Source organism: Schistocerca serialis, chromosome 2, assembly GCF_023864345.2.
Source record: "Schistocerca serialis cubense isolate TAMUIC-IGC-003099 chromosome 2, iqSchSeri2.2, whole genome shotgun sequence".
Taxonomy (NCBI): domain Eukaryota; kingdom Metazoa; phylum Arthropoda; class Insecta; order Orthoptera; family Acrididae; genus Schistocerca; species Schistocerca serialis.
The window spans coordinates 191,357,995-191,382,136 of NC_064639.1; the positions used below are offsets into that span (position 1 = coordinate 191,357,995).

Genomic DNA, 24,142 nt, shown 5'->3' on the forward strand with positions numbered 1-24,142 from the left:
ATCTTTGAGAGGAGGGATGTCTGGGAATAGCTTAACACTGAATCTGAAACTTACAACATACAGTAGGAAACTTCGATTTGGACCATGATTCAAATTAAAGATATCGTAAATTTTTGCCTCTGATATTGCTGCAAAGCCATTATGTCTAATCCACAGTTTTTAGTTTAGGTACTGTCCACGTACTCAGCACTTATTTTTTCTGGTTTGTTGGTTCCGTGTAAAACTAACTGATAATTATGCGGGAAGTCATCGGTATTGAAAACTTGGTATTACCTCATGTTTTGCCTACGACATGTCCAAAAAGCTCTGGAAAATAGAATCCACCTTCGAGGGCAATTTTTTTTCATATCCAGTGCCACAGTCACATTTAAGAAATCCCTCCATTTTGTTTTCAATGTGACCACAGCCATAACTTCACACGATTAACTGATTTTGTCAATGTGCCATTATAAAGTGGTTAGTTCTGTTCTCATAATTTTACGCGGTCGGTGTAGTATACTCGAACGATAGGAACATTTCGAACTCGTACTCTACACACATCAAAAAAAGTTTTGCATCAACACGGTGCCCAGAACTCCTGAAGACAGACGTTGACTGTGGATATTGTATCACAGATACAGTCCCATTGACTGCTCAGAGATCTCACTAAACCTGCCCAAAAATGTTAACAATCATGCATGAGCAGCGCCTATCAGACGGGGGGAGTCCGACAGCCGATCAGTTCCAGTCATTCCACCAGGAAGGAGGTACACGGCTCGTTTGTCTGTAGTTCAAACATGTCTAGACCGTCAGTACCGCAGTTCTCTCCACAAGGGAAGTGTCCAGGCGCCTCGGAGTGAACCAAAGCGATGTTGTTCGGACATGGAGGAGATACAGAGAGACATGAACTGACGATGACGTGCCTTGCTCAGGCCGCTACCTACGGATTACGGCTCGGAGGAACGCCGACAGCAACACGATGTTGAATAATGCTTTTCGTGCAGCCATAGGACGCCGTGTTACGACTCAAACTGTACGCTACGCAATAGGGTGCATGATGCGCAACTTCATGCCCAACGTCCATGGCGAGGTCCATCTTTAGAACCACGACAGCATGCGCGGTACGGATGGGCCCAACAACATGCCGAACGGACCGCTCAAGATTGGCATCACGTTCTCTTCACCAAGGAGTGTCGCATATACCTTCAACCAGACAATTGCCAGAGACGAGACCCGGTCAGGCTGAACGCCTTAGATTAGATTAGATTAGATTTACTTCCATTCCAATTGATCCATAGTGAGGAGGTCCTCCAGGATGCGGAACATGTCAGAAAAACAACAACACATGACAAATATTTACAACTAAAACAAATAAGCTAATGTACCATTCCACAGGTCCCAAGTGGAATAATCGTCATTTTTTAATGAACACTAAGAGTCATTTTACAAATAATAATGCACTGAATTTAAAATAAAAAAGTTTTTTATTTATTTATAAGGTAATAAACATGTAATTCAACTACTGTAATACTTATTTACAATGAACACATTACTGCACTGAAATGGTGCAGAAGTTAGATTATACTTACACACACACACACACACACACACACACACACACACACGCACACACACACACACACACACACAAATTTTCAATGAACACATTACTGCACTGAAATTGTGCAGAAGTTATGTTGTACTTATATACAAATCAGTTGGTTTTACTAAGAAATTCATCAATGGAGTAGAAGGAGTTGGCCACCAATAAATCCTTTAGGCTTCTCTTAAATTGAATTTCATTGGTTGTTAAGCTTTTTATGGCTGCTAGCAAGTTATTGAAAATGTGTGTTCCTGAATAATGCACACCTTTTTGTACAAGACTAAGTGACTTTAAATCCTTGTGAAGATTATTCTTATTTCTAGTATTGATTCCATCAATTGAGCTGTTGGTTTGAAAAAGTGATATATTTTTAATGACAAGTTTCATTAAGGAATAAATATATTGGGAAGCAATAGTTAGTATCCCTAGTTCCCTAAACAGGCTTCTGCAGGATGTTCTTGAGTTCACACCACATATAACTCTTACTGCACGTTTTTGTGCCCGGAATACTTTAGCTTGGCTTGATGAATTACCCCAAAAAATAATCCCATTTGACATTATGGAATGAAAGTAAGCATAGCATGCCAGCTTTTTCATTTTTATATCCCCTATGTCTGACAAAATTCACATTGCAAACAGAGATTTGTTAAGACGCTTCAGCAGTTCTGTGGTGTGCTCCTCCCAGTTGAATTTATTATCAAGTTGTAATCCCAAGAATTTAACACTGTCCACTTCTTCTATCTTCTTGTCATCGTATGTTAGACATATACTCTTGGGACACCCCTTACAAGTTCTGAACTGCATGTAGTGTGTTTTTTCAAAGTTTAGTGACAAAGAATTGGCTAGGAACCAGTGATTAATGTCCACAAATATATTATTGGCTGATATTTCTAAGACTATACTTGATTTGCTATTTATTGCAATGTTTGTATCATCGGCAAACAAAACAAATTTGGCATCTGGTAATGTTACTGATGAAAGGTAATTAATATACACAAGAAAAAGTAAGGGCCCCAAAATGGAACCTTGTGGGACCCCACATGTAATTAGTTCCCAGTTCGATGACGCCTGATAGCTTGATACATGTCTCTTTCCTAACAACACCCTTTGTTTCCTGCCAGAGATATAAGATTTGAACCATTTTGCAGCATTTCCTGTAACACTATAACATTCTAGTTTACTTAAAAGGATATTGTGATTTACACAGTCAAATGCCTTTGACAGATCACAAAATATACCAGTTGCCTGCAATTTTTTGTCTAATGAATTAAGCACATTTTCACTGTAAGTGTAGATAGCCTTCTCAATATCAGAACCTTTTAGAAATCCAAACTGTGACTTTGACAGTATGTTATTTGAGATAAGATGGTTATAAAGACGACTGTACATTACTTTTTCGAAAATTTTTGAGAATGCTGGCAACAGTGAAATTGGACGGGAATTTGATGCTATTTCTTTATCTCCCTTCTTAAACAGTGGCTTAACTTCAGCTTATTTCAGCCATTCAGGAAATATTCCACTGATAGACGACTGGTTACACAGATAGCTTAATATATTACTTAGCTCAGAATCACATTCTTTAATTAACTTTGTTGATATTTCATCATACTCTCTAGATGTTTTTGATTTTAAAGATTTTATAATGGACATTATTTCTGTTGGGGTAGTGAGGGTCAAATTCATATTATGGAAGTTACTTGAGAAGTCTGGTATAAGGTAATCCATAGCAGCATCTACCGAACCCGACAACCCCATATTTTCAGTAACAGTTATAAAATGTGTGGTGTCACCGCCAGACACCACACTTGCTAGGTGGTAGTTTTAAATCGGCCGCGGTCCATTAGTACATGTCGGACCCGCGTGTCGCCACTGTTAGTGATCGCAGACCAAGCGCCACCACACGGCAGGTCTCGAGAGACGGACTAGCACTCGCCCCAGTTGTACGGACGACTTTGCTAGCGACTACACTGACGAAGCCTCGCTCCTTTGCCGAGCAGATAGTTAGAATAGCCTTCAGCTAAGTCCATGGCTACGACCTAGCAAGGCGCCATTAGCCTTACATAGCAATTGATACTTTTCGTATAAAGCATGTCTCATCAAGAACGATGTATACAACAAGGATGGATTAAAGTTAAGTATTCCAAAAGCTACGTACTTTTCTTTATAGCATTCATTACGTATCCTGTTTCAGACCTCTCGCCATCCTTCGTGTGTTTATAGCGTGCATTGCGGTCCCCTCAAATCACACTGTGTCGGCACTTCTGTCGACACATCAAAATGTTTGTTAAAAAGTTCTGCAACACTATACACATCTGTCACCAATGTATCATTTACTTTTAATGCTATTTGTTCCTCTTCATGTCTGGTTCTACCAGTCTCCTCCTTCACTATATCCCATATTGTCTTTATTTTGTTATCTGATATGACTATCTTTTCCTTGTAATATATTTGCTTTGACATCCGTATTACAGTCTTTAATATTTTGCAGTATTTCTTATAATGTGCTATAGCATCAACATTGGAAATGTTTCGGTTTGACAGATACAGTTTTCTTTTTGTTTTACAACATACCCCTATTCCTCGAGTAATCCATGGCTTCTTTGTAGACTTTGCTCTAACCTTGGTAAGTTTTGGGGGAAAGCAGTGTTCGAATAAGGTAAGCACTTTATTAGCAAAAATGTTATATTTTTCATTCATGCCATGAGCACTGTAAACATCAGTCGAGTGAATGTCTCTGAGGAGTGTCCTAAAATAATCAATTTTTGGCTTACTGATTACCCTCTTGAGCTCAGATTTAACAGATTTTATATCCTGTTCAGTATTAACATTTAACAGAAGGAACTGCATGTCATGGTCTGAGAGGCCATTGACTATTGGTTTTGTAATATAATTTTGTTCATTGGACTTTTCTATAAAGATATTATCAATGGCTGTTTGTGAGCAAGTGGCTATCCTAGTGGGGAACTTTACAGTGGGAATTAAATTGAATGATAGTGTTACTAACTCAAATAAGTTCTTATTTGGAGAGTCTTTAAGGAAATCTACATTGAAATCACCAGCAACCACTATTTCTTTGTTTTTGGTTGTTAAATGGGCCAGTACAGCTTCAAGGTGGTTTACAAACAGATTAAAGTTACCTGCAGGTGCTCGATATACACTTAATATTATGAAGGATTTTTTGTGAAATTCCAGTTCTGTTGCACATGCTTCCATATGCTGTTCTGGACAAAATTTATGAATGTCTATGTTCTTAAATTTATGACAGTTCCTGATGAATGTGGCAACTCCTCCTTTCTCCATTTCTGATCTACGAAAGTGAGATGCTAACCTAAACCCTGTAACACTTAAAAGTTTTATACCAGTGGTCACATGATGTTCAGAGAGGCAGATTATGTCAGCTGGATTTCAAGACTCTAATTCATCTATGCAGATAGTTAATTCATTAATTTTATTTCTCAGTCCTCGAATATTTTGACACACTGTCCAGCGAGTGCAGCAAGGTGGAGGTTGCCTGCTGTTTTGGAGTGGCACTATGTGGGGCCGACGTACGCCGCTGTTGGTCATGGAAGGCGTCGTAACGGCTGTACAATACGTGAATACCATCCTCCAACTGATAGTGCAACCATATCGGCAGCAGATTGGCTAGACATTCGTCGTCTTCTTCCGCGCCCCCATCATGCACAAATTGTGAATGACCACCTTCAGGATAACGACATCGCTCGACTAGAGTGGGCAGCATGTGCTCCACAGATTAACCCTATCGAACATGCCTGGATCGATTGAAAATGGCTGTTTGTGGACGACATGACCCACCAACCACTCCAAGGGATCTACGCCGAATCGCCGTTGAGGAGTGAGACAATCTGGACCAACGGTGCCTTGATAAACTTGTGGATAATATGCCACGACGAATACAGGTATACATCAATGCAAGAGGACATGCTACTGGGCATTAGAGGTACTGTTGTGTACAGCAATCTGGACCACCACCTCTGAAGGTCTCGCTGTATGGTGGTACAAAATGCAGTGTGTGGTTTTCATGAGCAATAAAAAGGGTGGAAATGATGTTTATGTTGATCTCTATTCCAGTTTTCTGTACAGGTACCTTAACTCTCGGAACTGAGACGATGTAAAACTTGTTTTCTTATGTGTATTTGAATAACACTTCTGCCGTAGTGACATGTGCACCTAAACACAAAAACTATTGATATATTGATTGTTTGACACGGTGTCAAATCAACTCGCGGAAAGCAATGTTATAGACAATACAACACGATATTTTATTTTCACGTACGTTTTTATATATGTGATAATAATAGTGAAGGTAGAAAATGGAAGTGTGTTCCAGTGTTATAAACCACAACGAGCTCTTGCAAACACAGTGATACCTACCAGGAACATATAAAACTTTGTTAGCTGGGGAGAGTTCTGCGACTTTTCTGGTCAAGGTATGGAGTGACAAGCACGAAAATCAGAAGTGACGGTCTGGGGTGCCATTTCTTGTCATAACAGGACCCCTTTGGTTGTCATCTGTGACATCCTTACAGCACATCATTACGTCGACTGTTTTGTACTCTCCTTTTGTTTCCATTCATGGCAAGCCGTTCTGAGCTAACATTTCAGCAAGATAGCGTCCGACCGATCATGGCGAGAGTTTCTATAGTTTATCTTTGTGGTTACCAAACCCCACGTTGGTCAGGAAGATCTCCGAACCTTTCCCCAGTTAGTAAAGTTTGGAGCATATCAGCATCTCGATATTTTCACTATCTAAATCGCCAATTGGACAGAATTTGGCACTATATTCCCCAGGATGACACCCAATGAATCTATTAATCAATGCCAATAGTCAGAGGTGTACCAAAGCTTTACTGAGTTGCCCAATTTGTGAAGTTCTTTCTCTTGAGCGAATCACCCAGTTTCTCTGAAACTGTAATCATTTGTACGAATGTGGATGTGCACCACATCTATCGATTTCCATATCATTCGAATAATTCCTTCGTGGTGCCTCTTTTTCTCTGAGCGTATTTATTACCAGCTTATGACTTAAATCATGAGACCACCTACAACAGCCATTATTGTCAGAGTTGTTTCTGTTTCTTCTCCCAGTCAAGTTATTGAACTGAGGTTCGAAGTTTTTTAGCGCATTGGCGAAAAGTATGGAGACTAAGTTATGAGAAAGCATCTGTTGTAGACTGATACGACTTATTGTGGAATGTGCTGATACGTTTCAGATTATTTGATTGGACATTTTATCACATCTCAGTTCCACAAACTGATACGAAGGACACATAACGTCCTAGTCGTCTTAAGGCGAACTCCAAGAGTACATTGTGGCTGATGTAGAATTTCTGACAAACGAAAGAATATGTGCAGATTGAAAAGAAGGAATATTAGGCGATAATGTTGTCCACCTGTATTGTTGATTTTAGTTTAAAAAAACACCCTAACGCGTTCCGGTCACAGCCATAGTCATAATCCGTCAGATAAGAAACAGAACAATGAGAAGTAATATTTACACAAGCATCAGAATAATATATCTACAGGTAAAAATAAAATTATAACACATTCAAAACGTCGGTACACTACATCTTGTCATTTCTCATGTATACCTCCACCATACACTTGTGCTGTTTACTGAGGCAGAATGCTTAAAATAAAAATCTGCTGCCGCTTGTTAGCATCAAATGCAAACAGACTTCTACAATTTTTTCTACTATTCTTAAAAAAATGGCTTTGTGTTTCAGGTGCATTTGTCTGTTTGCTACACCTAAGCGAACTTTGGCGTTTTGTCTCTGGACCGTACTGAAAAAAACCAAAGAAATGGTTCAAATGGCTCTGAGCACTATGGGACTTAACATCTGTGGTCGTTAGTCCCCTAGAACTTAGAACTACTTAAACCTAACTAACCTAAGGACATCACACACATCCATGCCCGAGGCAGGATTCGAACCTGCGACCGTAGCAGTCGCGCGGTTCAGGACTGAGCGCATAGAACCGCTAGACCACCGCGGCCGGCCTTCTATTCTTAGTTAGCAGCACTTGTCTATGGTACAAATAGGCATGAGAACTGACAAGATACAGTGTATCGAAGTTTTAACAGTGATATGTTTCCGTTTCGTCCTTTATATGTATTATTATAATAATTTTAGAAATACAGCCGCTGATTTGTTCTACTTCTAATCTGACAGATTGTGATGATGGCTGTGACCGAAGTACCATAGGGCATATAATTAAAACACGTAGCGATCTAGATGGATAATTATATTAGTTAATAACTATGAACGCGGACTCACATAATGATGTTAAGTCATTTATAGACAAGGAAGATTAGAATTTAGCGCCTCGCCGACTCTCGTTAGGGTTGTAACTTAAGGCTGGAATGAACAACGAAGAGGGAGAAGCTCCACTGAGTCCATTTCAAAAATAACCGTCCTAGCATGGGCGTTAAATGATACAAGGAAACGACGAAGAATCCTAATCCATTGGCTGAACGGACATTTGAATCCTTTCCATCGCGAAAGCGAGTTCCGTTAGACTTCTTGTGCGCCACCTCGCTTAGGTGTAGCAAACAGACAAATGCACCTGAAACACAAAGCCAAAAACCAACAGATTGTGCCCAGCCAGAAACAGTACATATGTTCCGTATAACTTAGTCCTTCAACTTCCAGAAACAACCATGCTCTGCTACTAAAATGGTGCACACTACTGTAGTAACGTCGCCTGGGAATGGAAGGACTGGGCAAAACAACGACTGAACATCATTCGTATCAAGATTTTTATTCTTGTTCTTCCGAAAAAATAGCTTTACCAATTAGGTCAGCAGGACCTTGATATATTAAACAAAACAATTCAGACAAGATAATTTAAAAGTTCTTAAGATTTAAGTTTCTTACGGTTTAAGTACAAAACTCAATAAAGTCCAAATAAGAGTTTTTTTACAATAAGTAGAACATAACCTAAGAACAGTCCCCGAAACAGTCAGGCAATACACATCTCTAGAAAGTGTGGCTAAAATAAAATACCTAAAAGAGAGTATATCAAAAGGAAGAAAAAGAATTAAAGCTGCTCGATAAGAAACCACCATGCATTGGGCAATGTGGTCCGGACGAACGGTCCCAAAATTACTCTAGGCAGACGTGATACGCTCTTCACCATGCTCCTCCTTTTCTAAGCAGCCAGTGGGCCCATGCCCCAAGACACAAACATACAATGATAGCTTGAAGAACAGAAGTAGTTTTTAAATAAAACAAGTAAAAACTTAAGTCATCAGTTAGACCCTGACAGCGTAGACAAAACAGTTGTGGTGAGTTGTTAAAAGGTAATAAGGTACCTGGCCAAGGCAATCCTACCCACTTGCACCTGATTGGAAGGAAGTTCAGGAGATTCAGTTTCAAATCACGCTATGCGGTGGAACCGGTAAATGCTTAACTGTCGTGTGGGACGGAAACATAGGTGGAAGGAAGAAGCGAATGGTTGGCTGATGAACTTCACTTACGTCAAACACAAGCTTGGCTTGGAGTCATAACCCAGCAAAATACAGTACAAGAAACAACAAGATTTGCCCCCTAAGACACATGAGCCTGCGGGCTCCAAATAGCTAAAGAAAACGACTTGACGATTTATTGTCAATGTAACAAGCAAAAAAAAAAAAAAAAAAAAAAAATTTGGAACGTCTTGAATAGTGATACGCTGAACATAAAAAGATTTCAAAACCTCAATAATTTAAAAGAGACAGTCAAATCACAGCTCTATGACTGTCAGAAAACTGAAGCTATTACGTTTTCACACGAGTGACATGCTACTCGGATCGCCTGGCTAGACACAGGAACAGGGAACAACAACAGGAGGCTGAACTGAGTCCGATATAGAAGCAGCAGGGCACAAATACACGCTGGAAGCGAACCAGTCACTGTTATCACACTCACAGCGGGGAGCAAGATCAGACTTTACGAATGCCGCGTGGCTTCGGCACCTAAGCAACGGACTAAAAGTATCCAGAATGAGATTTTCACTCTGCAGTGGAGTGTGCGCTGATATGAAACTTCCCGGCAGATTAAAACTGTGTGCCCGACCGAGACTCGAACTCGGGACCTTTGCCTTTCGCGGGCAAGTGTTCTACCATCTGAGCTACAGAAGCACGACTCACACCCGGTACTCACAGCTTTACTTCTGCCAGTATCTCGTCTCCTACCTTCCAAACTTTACAGAAGCTCTCCTGCGAAACTTGCAGAACTAGCACTCCTGAAAGAAAGGATATAGCGGAGACTTGGCTTAGCCACAGCCTGGGGGATGTTTCCAGAATGAGATTTTCACTCTGCAGCGGAGTTTGCGCTGATATCAAACTTCCTGGCAGATTAAAACTGTGTGCCCGACCGAGACTCGAACTCGGGACCTTTGCCTTTCGCGGGCAAGTGCTCTACCATCTGAGCTACCGAAGCACGAGTCACGCCCGGTACTCACAGCTTTACTTCTGCCAGTACTTCGTCTCCTACCTTCCAAACTTTACAGAAGCTCTCCTGCGAACATTGCAGAACTAGCACTCCTGAAAGAAAGGATATAGCGGAGACTTGGCTTAGCCACAGCCTGGGGGATGTTTCCAGAATGAGATTTTCACTCTGCAGCGGAGTGTGCACTGATATCAAACTTCCTGGCAGATTAAAACTGTGTGCCCGACCGAGACTCGAACTCGGGACCTTTGCCTTTCGCGGGCAAGTGCTCTACCATCTGAGCTACCGAAGCACGAGTCACGCCCGGTACTCACAGCTTTACTTCTGCCAGTACTTCGTCTCCTACCTTCCAAACTTTACAGAAGCTCTCCTGCGAACCTTGCAGAACTACACTCCTGAAAGAAAGGATAGCTCAGATGGTAGAGTACTTGCCCGCGAAAGGCAAAGGTCCGGAGTTCGAGTCTCGGTCGGGCACACAGTTTTATTCTGCCAGGAAGTTTCGGGACTAAAAGTAGTTCATCGAACACCCATATCCGCTTTGCAGTGACAAACAGCGAAAAACTTGGAGCCGCCAGGAAATGTGTGGATGACGATGACCCACCGTTCGCCTCAGAATCTGGCCAGTCATAGGAATAATATGTCCACTCCCATTTCCGGTGCACGTCCCTCATGTCCGGAAGATGCTCAGCCAGGCAAACTTGGAGGTCACCACGGACGGCAGAAGAAACAGGCAGCCCGTTGCCCCTGAGACCCACACTGCCCGTGCTGCTTCACTTACCGCCTCTCCTGGAAAAATGCCTCAAAGCCAATCGCAGCAGACATGCCTCGCCACTTAAACGTCGAAGATCGTGTTCCAGGAGACGTGGCGTGAGTTTTCGATCGTGCAACGGTTCATTATTGTTATTAGTTGTAGCAGAAGCAGTACTAGAAATACTTTCAATATTAACATCATTAGTGCGTAATCAAGCAGGTGTTGACAGATGTGAAAATTACCGAACTATCAGTTTAATAAGCCACAGCTGCAAAATACCAACGCGAATTATTTACAGACGAATGGAAAAACTGGTAGAAGCCGACCTCGGGGAAGATCAGTTTGGATTCCGTAGAAATGTTGGAACACGTGAGGCAATACTGACCTTACGACTTATCTTAGGAGAAAGATTAAGGAAAGGCAAACCTACGTTTCTAGCATTTACAGACTTAGAGAAATCTTTTGAGAATGTTGACAGGAATACTCTTGTTTTTATATGGATGTACAAATTTTGTACAAGAGTCGAGGGGCATGAAAGGGAAGCAATGGTTGGGAAGGGAGTGAGACGGGGTTGTTGCCTCTCCCCAATGTTATTCAATCTGTATATTGAGCAAGCAGTAAAGGAAACAAAAGAAAAGTTCGGAGTAGGTATTAAAATCCAGTGAGAAGAAATAAAAACTTTGAGGTTCGCCGATGACATTGTAATTCTGTCAGAGACAGCAAAGGACTTGGAAGAGCAATTGACCGGAATGGACAGTGTCTTGAAGGGAGGATATAAGATGAACATCAACAAAAGTAAAACGAGGATAATGGAATTTAGTCGAATTAAGTCGGGTGATGCTGAGGGAATTAGATTAGGAAATGAGACACTTAAAGTAGTAAAGGAGTTTTGCTATTTGGGGAGCAAAATAACTGATGATAGTCGAAGTAGAGAGGATATAAAATGTAGACTGGCAATGGCAAGGAAAGCGTTTCTGAAGAAGAGAAATTTGTTAACATCGAATATAGATTTAAGTGTCAGGAAGTCGTTTCTGAAAGTATTTGTATGGAGTGTAGCCATGTATGCAAGTGAAACATGGACAATAAATAGTTTGGACAAGAAGAGAATAGAAGCTTTCGAAATGTGGTGCTACAGAAGAATGTTGAAGATTAGGTGGGTAGATCACATAACTAATGAGGAGGTATTGAATAGGATTGGGGAGAAGAGAAGTTTGTGATACAACTTGAGTAGAAGAAGGGATCGGTTGGTAGGACATGTCCTGAGGCTTCAAGGGATCACAAATTTAGCATTGGAGGGCAGCGTGGAGGGTAAAAATCGTAGAGGGAGACCAAGAGACGAATACATTAAGCAGATTCAGAAGGATGTAGGTTGCAGTAGGTACTGGGAGACGAAGGAGCTTGCACAGGATAGATTAGAATGGAGAGCTGCATCAAACCAATCTCAGGACTGAAGACCACAACAACAACAACAACAACAGTGCATAATCAGTATTATTTACTCCTACTGTCAATGTAGACATTCAAATCATTTTGATACTATCTGCCATACTATAATTGTTATTTCTTAGGGAACTATGATGTAAAGAAAGTACTGTATGTGTGAAATCCTGGTGTGATGTAGAGAGGATCTGATGGCCCTAATCAGGTGAGGCTAAATGAGTGAATAAATAAATAAATAGAATATGTCAGAGGATTTTAAGGTTTGACGTGAGTTGAAGTAAAATCTTTTGGATACCACTTGATAATGGCCTTAAGCCCGAAACTTAATTGTACAATAAAGTATCCCTGCAGTCAACGGCGAATATGATGTCCTTTAAAAAATTCTACGTGACTGTGAACTACAATCATGAGATGTTAATCGAGTGGTCACTTACGTGTTACGTAGGACTGTAAGGATAATTACGTTCAGAAGGTTTATAACTATCAAAAGATTACATTTTAATCATCGATAATACGTCTGGTCTCGAATTTTTCTAGGTCAATGTATGTCGTAAGTTATCGATTCTTTTGTATCAATGTTTTAATTAAGTGATTTTAATTGAATCATCGGCTTTGGATGAAACAAAGCACTTGTATCGAGGCATTTCGACCACGTACGTAGATTGTTATACTTTAACTACTTTAGAATGCTTCCCAAAAAAAAAAAAGTAGTTGAGCATTAGAGTCATATTAGACTTTGTAGGCTTTGCTTAGTTAAAAACATCTTTTCTAGTGAGAGGTAACCTTTTCTTCCAGTAACTGCTAGTCGCCCTGGGGACAATTTCTAAAAGAGAATGGTTCAAATGGCTCTGAGGACTATGGGACTTAACTTCTGAGGTCATCAGTCCCCTAGAACAGAACTACTTAAACCTAACTAAGGACATCAAACATATCCATGCCCGAGGCAGGATTCGAACCTGCGAACGTAGCGGTCGCGCGGTTCCAGACTGTAGCGCATAGAACCGCTCGGCCACCCCGGCCGGCTCTAAAAGAGAAGCCAAATACGAATAAAGTAATTGCAAGTAAAGAGATCGATATAGAAAGAGACGAATAATGTTAAGCAATTTTATGTTACAGCCAAAAGTGACTGCTACGTTACATTAGAGTCGAATTGTACTGGGCGAACATGTAGGTTGTGATGATCAGGGGGCTTTCGTTCTGAAGCAATCGATGAGATACAGATTTAGTTCTCCAAAGGTTAATCTACGAAATGAACGGAGAATAAAAAGAATTATATGGCACAGTGAACTTAGTATCAACTGTTGTGTATGAATTGTGGAATTTGTCGTTCTCATGTAACAGGAGAGCCACCGCAGTTGCTGCATCGGCAGTGGATCTGCGCTGACAACGGTGTGTCTCGATATGTTGCAGCTCGCGCCATCAGCTGCTACCAGTGTAACTCCTTCGAGGATCCTGACTGCGACAAGATAACGATGGGCAACGCGACGTACGATCGCCTTCTCAAGCCGTGTGACGGCGACTATAACGGGGCGGAGCCCTTCTGCCGCAAAATGGTTCAAACGCGTGAGTACTGCACACAGTATCTACATTTAGTGAACAATCTGAACAGCTTTCGCAGAAATGAAATAATTTTCTTCCGCTACTGAGTTAGCAATGTCGTAGTAATACACTGCTGAGCCAAAACATTAAGACAAACGGGTTAACAGCGTGTTGGTTGACGTTTGGAACGTAATACAGCAGCAATTGGCTGGTGTCGATTCGGCGAGTCCTTGGTAAGTTCCTAGAGGTATGTGGCAACAGTAACCGCACATCACGTGTTTGCGGTCGGTGGGTGCGTTTTTGGCTTCCACCAGCGTGCAAGATGTATTCTGTCGGGTTCAGATCAGATGAATTTGGAGGCCAGGACATCAACATGAGCTCACTATCATGCTCGCTGTGACATGGACATTTAGTCTGCTGGAAGAGGCTATGTCTATTGGGGGAGACATCTAGGGATGCAAGGGATGCAAGTGGTGAGCAATAATGTTCACTTAATCCTCAGCAGTCACGGCGCCTTCGTTGCTACCAGAGATCCCAGGGATGCCCAGCTGAATATCCCCCACAGCTTAATACTGCCCCATTGACCTGTGTCCCTGCTACAGTACATGCCTTGAACAGCTGTTCAAATTGATGACGGAGTATCCAGACACGACCAATGACATGTTGTAACAATGAACCTGATTCATCCGGCTGGGCGACACTTTTCTGTTGATCGACGGTCCGATCTCTATGATCCCGTGCCCCGTACAGTCGTAACTGACAATGTCTTGGGTCGGCATGGGGTGGCGTAGGTTTCATCTGCTGCGCAGCCTCATGTTCAACAATTTGTACTGAATCATGTGTTCAAAAACACTTGTTCCGCACTGGTATTGCAGTCTGTCGTCAGATCTGTCACAAATTGCCACTTGTCCTGCGCGTGGTTTCACCATCTTTCAACCACTTTCCATATATGTTCACAACAGTAGCAAGTGAACATCTAATTAGCTTCACTCTTTCCGAGATGCTCGTTTTCAGTTGCTGGGCCATAGTTATCTATGTCAGTGACATAGATGTGCATAGCGAACAGGAGTAGACCCAAAGTAGAGCCCTGTGGGACATACCTCCTGCATTGTACCGAAACACTAAAATTTTCTCTCCAGCGACCGTTGTTTGAAATATTCCACGTAACTTTTTGCTTTGTTTTTGTTAACTGTGATCGAAACCAGTTATTAGTGAAGCCATCGGTTCCATAAAACTTATGTTTTTCTAAGAGAGTAATAATGTACGATCTAGAGCAAGGGTTGCCAAAAAAACTTTCTCGAGGACCCCCTCATCGAGCATGATTGGTACCTTGTCATATCATAGTATCAAGTACCTAAAAAAGCCAAATTAAGAGGCTTTTTATACTTTTTCTATATTTGGTACTTAGAAAAAGCATTGACATATTAATTACTGAAAAAAATTGAGATTAAAACTTTTTCAATTTAGACATCATTGTTATTGTTAAATTTTTGATTATTGCTCAAAAACTTTGTCTTCAGATCTGGGTGTTTAGTATAACAAACTCCTTAAAAAATAAAAATTGAGTATGAACTGAAAAGACAGGAAAAAATGAAAACTGAGTGTATTGGTCCATCAAATGTACTACACTTGAGATTGCATTGAGTAGACATGTGTGAAAAATAAGGAACCACTAATTTCATGCAGGGTATTATTTATTTGAAAAAATACACTTACAACACAGTACTCCATCAGTATACAGTTAGTTTTAATTTTCAGTTCTTAGTTGTCAGCTGGAAAGAGGCAGTGAGCACAGTCTAACGGCATACAGCAGAACTATTTGCCTCTATCTAATTCTAGTTTTGCTAGTGTGCTAGTGTCAGTTGGCTCTAGGAAGACGCTAGACGCAGAGGCTAGCGTTCGCTAAGGCTCTGCTCATGCAGGAAGCGGCCACAACAAATAATCTGTTATCATACGTGTTGTGTACATAGTTCCATGTAGTCAGCGTGTACACAACTTTCCCACTAGAGCGCGCCCCGCTAAGCACAACAGCGCAGATGCAGCGCTCATCCGTCTCTGCACTACAAGATGGCGCTGCCATAGAGACGGACCAAATTCTGCTTCCGCCGATCCGCGTATTAATATGTATCGCAGGCAATGAGATTGCTGCTAACGTAGAACCTTTTCTCCTCATGGATCACACTCGCGCAGTGATACATGAACGCGCGAGGTATTATAACGAGTGTACAGACCTCCGATTAGTCAGTCTGCATTTGTCTGTACCAGTCTATAGTCAAGTTTCACTCTGCGCCTAATAAGATTCTCATATTCCTGTACACAGCCATGAAGATAAATGTATAGACACTTTTGTCAAGTATCAGAGATATGTGTGAGAATAAGATTAACGTACCAGTACCAAAGGAACTTCAGACTGTCAATTGTAAATAGCATCCAGAACAAAGTTAAGTAATTTTTATGCTTGTTATTATTTTAATAAATGTGTGTGAAAATTAATCAAGTTTTGTTTAAAGTTGGTCACTGTCAATCTGCTACTCTAAGCGTGCAAGTGACAGTTCTATCCTCCGACCTAACGGCAGAAGATAAACTCGCCACGATAAGACCACGAGATATATTGCTGACACTCCCCTACTGCGTTAGAGCGACAAGTCAAATAATCTGCTGGTGTGTGTACTGAAGGTCTTACAGTACACACACCACAATACGAAATATATTTAACGTATCTTTTATTCTAATAGCATCTTGCGGACCCCTCTGGCATAGCTCGCGGACCCCTGGGGGTCTGCGGACCACCTGTTGGGAACCACTGATCTAGAGAATCAAATGCCTTGGAAACACCACGAAATGTACCGACTGGCTGGAGATGATCTTCACGCCATTTTTCTCAGGGATGACTAATTCTTTGTACATAGCGCTCACAACGGCCTTTGGGAGGCTGCATGAAACATCTTTTCCCAGCGAGTTGCTTTCCCCTGCCTCCAGGCCTGCCCTTTCAGACACGCAACAAGTCTCATTTGCCGTGTTGCAGTGCAACGCGACGAGCCGGTGGTCCGCGTGCGCCGCACGTGCAGCTGGGAGCGCAGCCGCAACCCGTGCTACCAGTACGAGGACGACGACCACCTGGAGGTGGTGTGCCAGTGCTTCGCGGACGGCTGCAACGCGGCCACGGCGCCGGCGTCTCTGGGCGTCGCGACGCTGCTGTCCGGCCTGGCGTCCGTCACGGCCTTCCTGCGGCCGCACTGACTGCCGCTGCAGCTGCCGCCTCTCCAGACCTCGCTCTGGAATCCAGGCCTCTGCACCGCATCACATCCAGCTGGCCGGAGGCCGCCGCTCGCCTCGTCCAGCGAGGTCGTCGTCTCTCCGTGTGGACATCTGCGGCGAAAGTGCTCCGTGTTGTGCTGCGACCCGGTGATCCGAAAGACCAGCGATCCCAGAGGCGAAAACTCATCGCGTCTCACCATCACGATGGCTTGCTTTTCGTCATTTCCGTTTCTTACATCAACTGTATTCTAGAGGCGAGGACAGCGCGATAGCAATGTATCTCATCATAAACGTGACTGCAGTGAGATACGCCCAAATTGCCGCTAATCGGATGAGTTCTGTCACTGTCCTTGCCTCCACGTATTATCTTTATTTCTCAGCCATCATCATCAGCAATCTTACATTCACTACTGCAGTAAGACACAGCCTTCTCCACGCATTATGATCACTTACATAGTAAATACTCAAAAAAATTCAGTTACCTCCGAGAACACTGGAAAGCTCTAACTTCTGCCCCTCTCCCAGATACCTCTCATTTACATTCTGAAGTGAAAATCACTACCCATACAATTTGCACAGTTCACGTGACGGTGGGATTTTTACACTACGAAGAAACGTCAGGTAACAGGACAAATACTCATGAAATTGATTACATTCTTCTAGAAATATTTGTGACAGCCGTGTAGACGCAGTATGTCAGTATGTTACCATTGAAAAGTACAAAGGGACAAATTTTGAAACATTGATACCAATAGGATGTGATTATCTGGAAAAATGCTTGTATCATATTATTGTTACTCTACAGACAGATAGAAAGTGCGATAGGAAACGATAAGTGTGCAGAAAATGAAAACGTTTCTATTACATTCCTCTTATCGAACAACATAGTGGTTGTGTCCTTTGTTAATGGAACCCTTTAAATTCGCCTTTTCTTTCATCTCTACATACATGTGCTTTTTGTAGTACCAAGTAATCGCACATATGCACTGGAAGCGCGATTCACATCTAATAGCTTATTTACTTCACCTGCAGCTAATTTTTGAAAATGTGATATGAAGGAGAATACCCTGGACAGGCAGTAAATTTTTAATTCCAAAATAATCAGTATTTTTTCCTTTTTGTAGCCCTGTGAAAATATCAGATATGTAATGCATTCAGAGAATTTCAGCTTCCAAAAATGTGCTCCAGGGAATTCTACTCTGCAATATGCGTAAAAGTACAAATCTTCAAATATACCAATTTTTTGATGTATAAACGACTTGCCACAATAGTGAAACCAATTGTTGTTAAGGTGTAATTTCTTTTTGGAAACGTAAACTTGTGTGAATACATTAAAAACTAAGTTTCGAGCCACAGTGTAGTCTTTGTGACTCTGAATAAAATATTATATAAAGAAAATATAAACATCGTCATTCATCTGTTGATTTTATGTTGAAATGGATTTCCAAGATGGGATTCTGTGCTTTATTACACTGTTTGTTAATATGTGAAGGGCTGTACGACAGTAGTCCATGCAGTCTGTTGGCTGTGATGTTGTGGTGGTGTAATTGCTAGCAACCTGCCTAGTACGCAAGGTAACCCGGGTTCAAGTCCTAGCCATGGCACAAATTTTAATTCATTCCTTCAGTTTCCATCATTATCGTAAAAATAAAGAGTTGATATCGTTTGCTACCTTAACGGTTGTAAAGCACTAAACAATTCGCTGCAGTATTTGTATGTGAAGCATTATCCATTGTTTGTGAGCACTAATCATCTCTGATCAATGGGATTTCTCAAGAAAGTATCTTGAAATCTGAAAGTTTGCTTGAGATCTTCTAGGTTCTCCAGGCACTCGCAAATCACTTTGTCAGTGCAACAACCAAGGTACATAATCTTATATATATATCCCGTAAAAGTTTGGTTTTTAGGCGCAAAGTCTACAGACCATGCTTCCAGCACCTTATAATGTAAGTGCTACATCTGACAAATACAAAAAATTTGCAAGGATTACATAGCACATAGTACCTAATATAAGGTCATAATGTCACAACAGTTCTTTCAAATCGTTGAACAATAAACAGATAAAGAATAAAACAGAATCTTCCGTCGGTTCTTGGTAGAACAACATTATAATAAGTGTGTCATACTCCATGTTCCATACCTCCTGATGCAGCCTTGTCTAGTACTAATTTTATTTTATTTTATTAGTTTTGTTTATTAATAGAAACTGTTATGTAGGCATGCCATTCCTATTTTGTCTTAAAGGTTATCCTGTCAACTCCATTGTTATTAATGTACTGTTCAGTTTTTACTTTTTCGTTGCAAGATGTTACTTACTATATGTTTCTACTTTAGTCTAGATGTGTTACTTCTCTTCCAATATTGTTTGCTAACATTTAACTTCTTTGGTGATTGTACTCAATAAATGTCTGAAGATGGGCATGTAAGCCGAAAACCGGTTAACAATCGCAATACTTTTTCTGAAGCGATACTGCAAGGTAATCTTTTGGGTACACGATGGGATCTACAAGGTAAGCTTTAGCTTTGAAGCTTTAACAACACCCGCGTTTACAGACAAAACTATGGCTGCAAGGTCTGCCTGTTATGCAAACAACTGCTTTTCACATCAAATCCAGACGTGTGTCAGCACCTTTGTGCCATCGCCAATGGGTATTTTTTATTTAGTTCTTTAAAATGTAAACGAGTTTTAGTGACATTTATTGTAACGAAAATTAGGCCTAAAACAGTTATTGTAGGTTGTTATCATCATCTTGGATAATGCAGTGCCCTCTGTACATTATTGGATATTAGCATCTACAAGTATCCATTAATGTATAGAGGACCTTACATAGCTCAACAATGTAAAAATTAAGGCACTGATAGCAACAGACAGAAACTGTCTTTAGGCCTAATTTTTGTGAGAGTAATTGTCACTTCAAACATGTTAATATTTTATAAAACTAAATAAAGAAATCTACTGGCGAAGATGCTGAATCATGTTTGGCTATTATATGAAGAAACAGCGGTTTTCATGGCAGACTGACAGTATATCCATCATATTAAGCGATATGTACATAGAGGATTAGACATAACACTCGCTGGCATTGTACGGAAGTTTTCTGTAGGAATACACTCAATACTTGTCTACATTACAGTCCATTAAAATCTCTGTTATCATGTTTAATTCTCTGTTGCGAAGACAGTGCTATAGAAGTTGTAAGCCGATATTTCAACTTCCTACAGCATCGTGCACGAAGGACTTAGGGGCCATGATAATACTCAGGCGAAAAGGTGTTTTAAGTCATTTTTCCAGATCCCTGTCCGTCGGGTGTTCGCCATTATATTTTATATGATATCGAATAATTACGAAGTTCTTGAAAATCGGTATTGAAATGTGGCCTAGAATTACACAATAAATGAAAAATAAACTCTCGAAGCTTTTCATTTTTGTTAAGTATTTTGTGTGGCTACTCTTCGTCACAAGACACACATCTACTCAGTAATCCTATTCTGCCAATGCCCAACCCAGCATGTCAAGAGCGTCGGTACGAATAGCTACCGCGACGCGTTGTCGCATGTTTTCGAGGTTCTGTGGCAGAGGTGGAACATAAACGCTGTCCTTGATGTAACCCCACAAGAAAAAATCAGTGACTGGTGAACACACGAGTAGCACCAGATCAGCGGCCGCAACACGACCTGTCCATCGACTTGGCAACGTCTCATTCAGGTAATCTCGTACACGACTTGTGTTGGAACTGATGACCATGCCCTTTAGTCCCTTTACCCAACAAACAAACCAACCAACCAACACAACTGTGGAAATGTGGAGGGGCGCCATATTGATGAAAGATGAAATCCATCCTATCAGTGTCAAGCTCTGGTATGAGCCACATTTGTGGCACGTCGAGATAGGTGGTACTATTGACAGTTCTCTCAGAATAGAAGACGGGTCCATAGACTATGTTGTTGGACATGGTACAAAACACACTAATTATCTCGGAATCCCGGACGAGCTCGACAGCTGCTTGTAGATTATTTGCCCGCATATTCGTGTGCTGTGCCTGTTGAATTTTTCCCGAAAAGTGAAAGGTGGCTTTGTCACTTAAGATTAATTTACTAACGAAGTCGTAATATTTAGATTTTTCTGCAATTGGCGAGGAGATGCGGACAACACAGTTTTTAGTCACGGTTTATTGCTTCCTGGAGTTGCACTTCGTATGGGTTCACCTTCAGTCGTTTTAGAAAGATTTTTCACACTGCTGAATGAGGTCCGTTCTCACGTATTAGAAAGGTAGACTGTATGGGACATCGCAACACCATGACGCTCACACGGTCCACTATATGTTTTGACACTACTGCTGAGCTCGAATGTTTCTTGTCGCACAAAGGGCCTTTCTTTTCGAGAATTTCTTGTACCAGTTCACTGTACTGTTGTAATTTTGCCACGGAAAGCACTTCGCACATGCACTACCGATTGGCAACGTGTAAATTCTAATAACCAAAATGCTTTCTCTTCGCGGGTCACCGCCATTTTCAGCAACTACAGTCAGTGGAGCCCTTGTTGGTGGTTTTCCAAACTAACTTGCCAGCACTAAACACGTTTAAAAAAGAGAGAAAGAGGGAGAGATTTGTATTCACATACTGTATCATTTCTTACATTGTTACATTATGAATGACAATCTACCTAGACCAGTTTTTTTTAAAATGATTCATATGCTTTAGAATCTCCTCGCGTTATACAATTATGGCAATTTATTTGATGCTACTTGGCTGCTACGAATCTGTAGGCAAACAAACTTAATTAGAAGGACTACTGGCGACTGTAAGTAATGTAGCAGAATGCTGACGCTTCTTAGAAACTCATGGTGTTTTCTTCATTGAACTTGATACAATATGAAGGAGAAATTAAATACTTCAACCGAGCATATTTAGGTATCAGCCTCGACACCTTTATTATAGAAAGAAAGCAGCTGAGTTCTTCAATACGCGGCATCTGAATAATGAGCTCTGACCAAGATGGCCAAACAGAATGCGTCTCACAATCGATCTTTATAGCGAGGCGTGTATGAAAAATGAACTTAACATTTTGATGTTGTGGTCTTCAGTCCGAAGACTTTACTGATGCATCTCCCCACGCTATACTATTCAGTGCAAGCCTCTTCATTTCTACATAATTGCTGCAACCTAGAGCTATTTGAAACTGCTACTCAGGTCTTGGTTTCCTACAATTTTTATACGTCACACTCCATTCCTTTACCAAAATGACCTTACCTTGACGTCTCACAATGTGTCCTTCCTTCTTTGAGTCAAGCTGTGCCATATTTTCTCATTTCCCCAATTCGATTCAGTACCTTCTTATCTAAACTTCAGCATTCTTCTACAGCACCATATTTCAAATGCTTCTATTCTCTTATCTGAGCTGCTTATTGTCCACAATTCACTCCCGTAGGAGGCAACACTGCTTACATGCAACATCTGGAAAGACTTCCTAAAATTTAAATATATATTCAGTTGTAACAAATTTCGCTCTTTCAGAAAGTCTTATCTTGCTGGTTCCAGTCCGCATTTTACATATTCAACACTGCGGCCATAGTTGGTTATTTTGCTGCCCAAATAACAAAATTCATCTACTGCTTTGAGTCTCTAATTTCCTAATATAATTTCCTGAGCATCACCTGATTTAATTCGACTATATTAAATTAGCCTTGTTTCACTTTTCTTGATGTTCATCTTAGATACCTTGCCTCCATCTTTAGGTTAGTGGAGGTAGCGCAAGTCTCCGAGCTGTTTCTTAGGCTAGTAGAGGCAGCCATGGTGTGTTGTATTGTCCTGATGGAATTTGAACTTTCCGCCATTTTCTGGGGGAGGGGAAGGGTTTAGGTTAGTGAAGGTAGCCCAATTGACCTATCTTCCCGACATTAAACTTCCCACCATGACGCCCTTGCGATGTTGCCATATCTATCGCCGCCATCTTGGATCCGCCATCTTGAATCAATTTTGCAACAATACAACGTGGGGTGGTACGAACTTTGCACCACTACTGCCGGGTAGTGACAATTATCAGTGTGAAGATACCAGTCAGTGTGAGTTGACTTCCAATAAACAAGTCCCATGTAGGGAAGGCAGCGAAAAATCGATCGATTGGTGAAAATTAATAACTATAAATCGAATGGTGTTTCATCATCCTTGAAATCTTCTACAAACTATGATCTAATTTTCGTTTCTCTCTCGTCTCAAGAAAAATTTGGAAATTTGGTGTAAGTTCCTATGGGACCAAACTGCTGAGGTCATCGGTCCCTAGGCTTACACACTACTTAATGTAACTTAAACTAACTTAAGCTAAGGACAGCGCACGCACCCATGCCCAAGGGAGGACTCGAACCTCTGACTGGAGGAGCCGCGCGAACCGTGGCAAGGCGCCTCAGACCGCACGGCTACCCCTCGAGGCTCTCGTCTCAAGAACTTTTAGAAAATTGCTATGCAAAATTTAGTATTTATCAAGTAAAACATATCGCATAAGGGAAATACCCATTTCACTTGAAGCAAGTTTCCTAGGTCGTCGTTTTTTCCGTTTTCTGTCGTTCCTTAGTTGCTTCAAAATTGATGGAGGTTTCTTCCGTCTTTGCAACTAAATAAAAGACACTTTGTTTTTTGCTGTCGCGTTTCGCTTCTTTTACTTATTAAGCATCTTCAGTGTCCTGTAATGCATGTCTGTTTGGATATATGTAATAATTTCATCATGCAGTGGTAACAACAATGTTACGATGTTACGTTTCCTCATGTTTTTCTCTTGTTTTCCAGATTAGAAACAACTTTTGTGGCACAAGTTTCGTGAGGTAAAATCATCATTTCGTGTTAATGACGATTTCCAATGTTGCTAGTCCGTGTTTGTTGTCCTGGAGACGTGTTCATACGGTCCCCATGCAAAGGGACCTTGCAATGAAAAAGAAAGTAATCAATGATCAAATCAATGTAAGCAGTAGCTCAGTGATCATAATAGCCATTAAAACAATAACAAACAATAATGTGAAACATAACCTAACTAAATAATTAACGAATCGTCCTCTCTTCTGGCCGTCACTCTCTCTCTCTCTTCTCGCTCTCTCTCTCTCTCTCTCACACACACACACACACACACACACACAC

General features: G+C 41.2%; 1 protein-coding gene across 1 annotated transcript in view; it reads left to right on the forward strand.

Annotated features, from left to right (window-relative positions):
* LOC126455837 (uncharacterized) overlaps positions 1-18,372 on the forward strand; it is a 61,488-nt gene extending 43,116 nt beyond the window's left edge. The window contains exons 4-5 of the mRNA XM_050091599.1: positions 13,631-13,783; positions 16,785-18,372. Of these exons, the coding sequence (XP_049947556.1) occupies positions 13,631-13,783; positions 16,785-16,999 (368 nt within the window). The 3' untranslated portion in view covers positions 17,000-18,372. The remainder of the gene's footprint in view (positions 1-13,630; positions 13,784-16,784) is intronic.
* Positions 18,373-24,142: the final 5,770 nt, after the last annotated feature.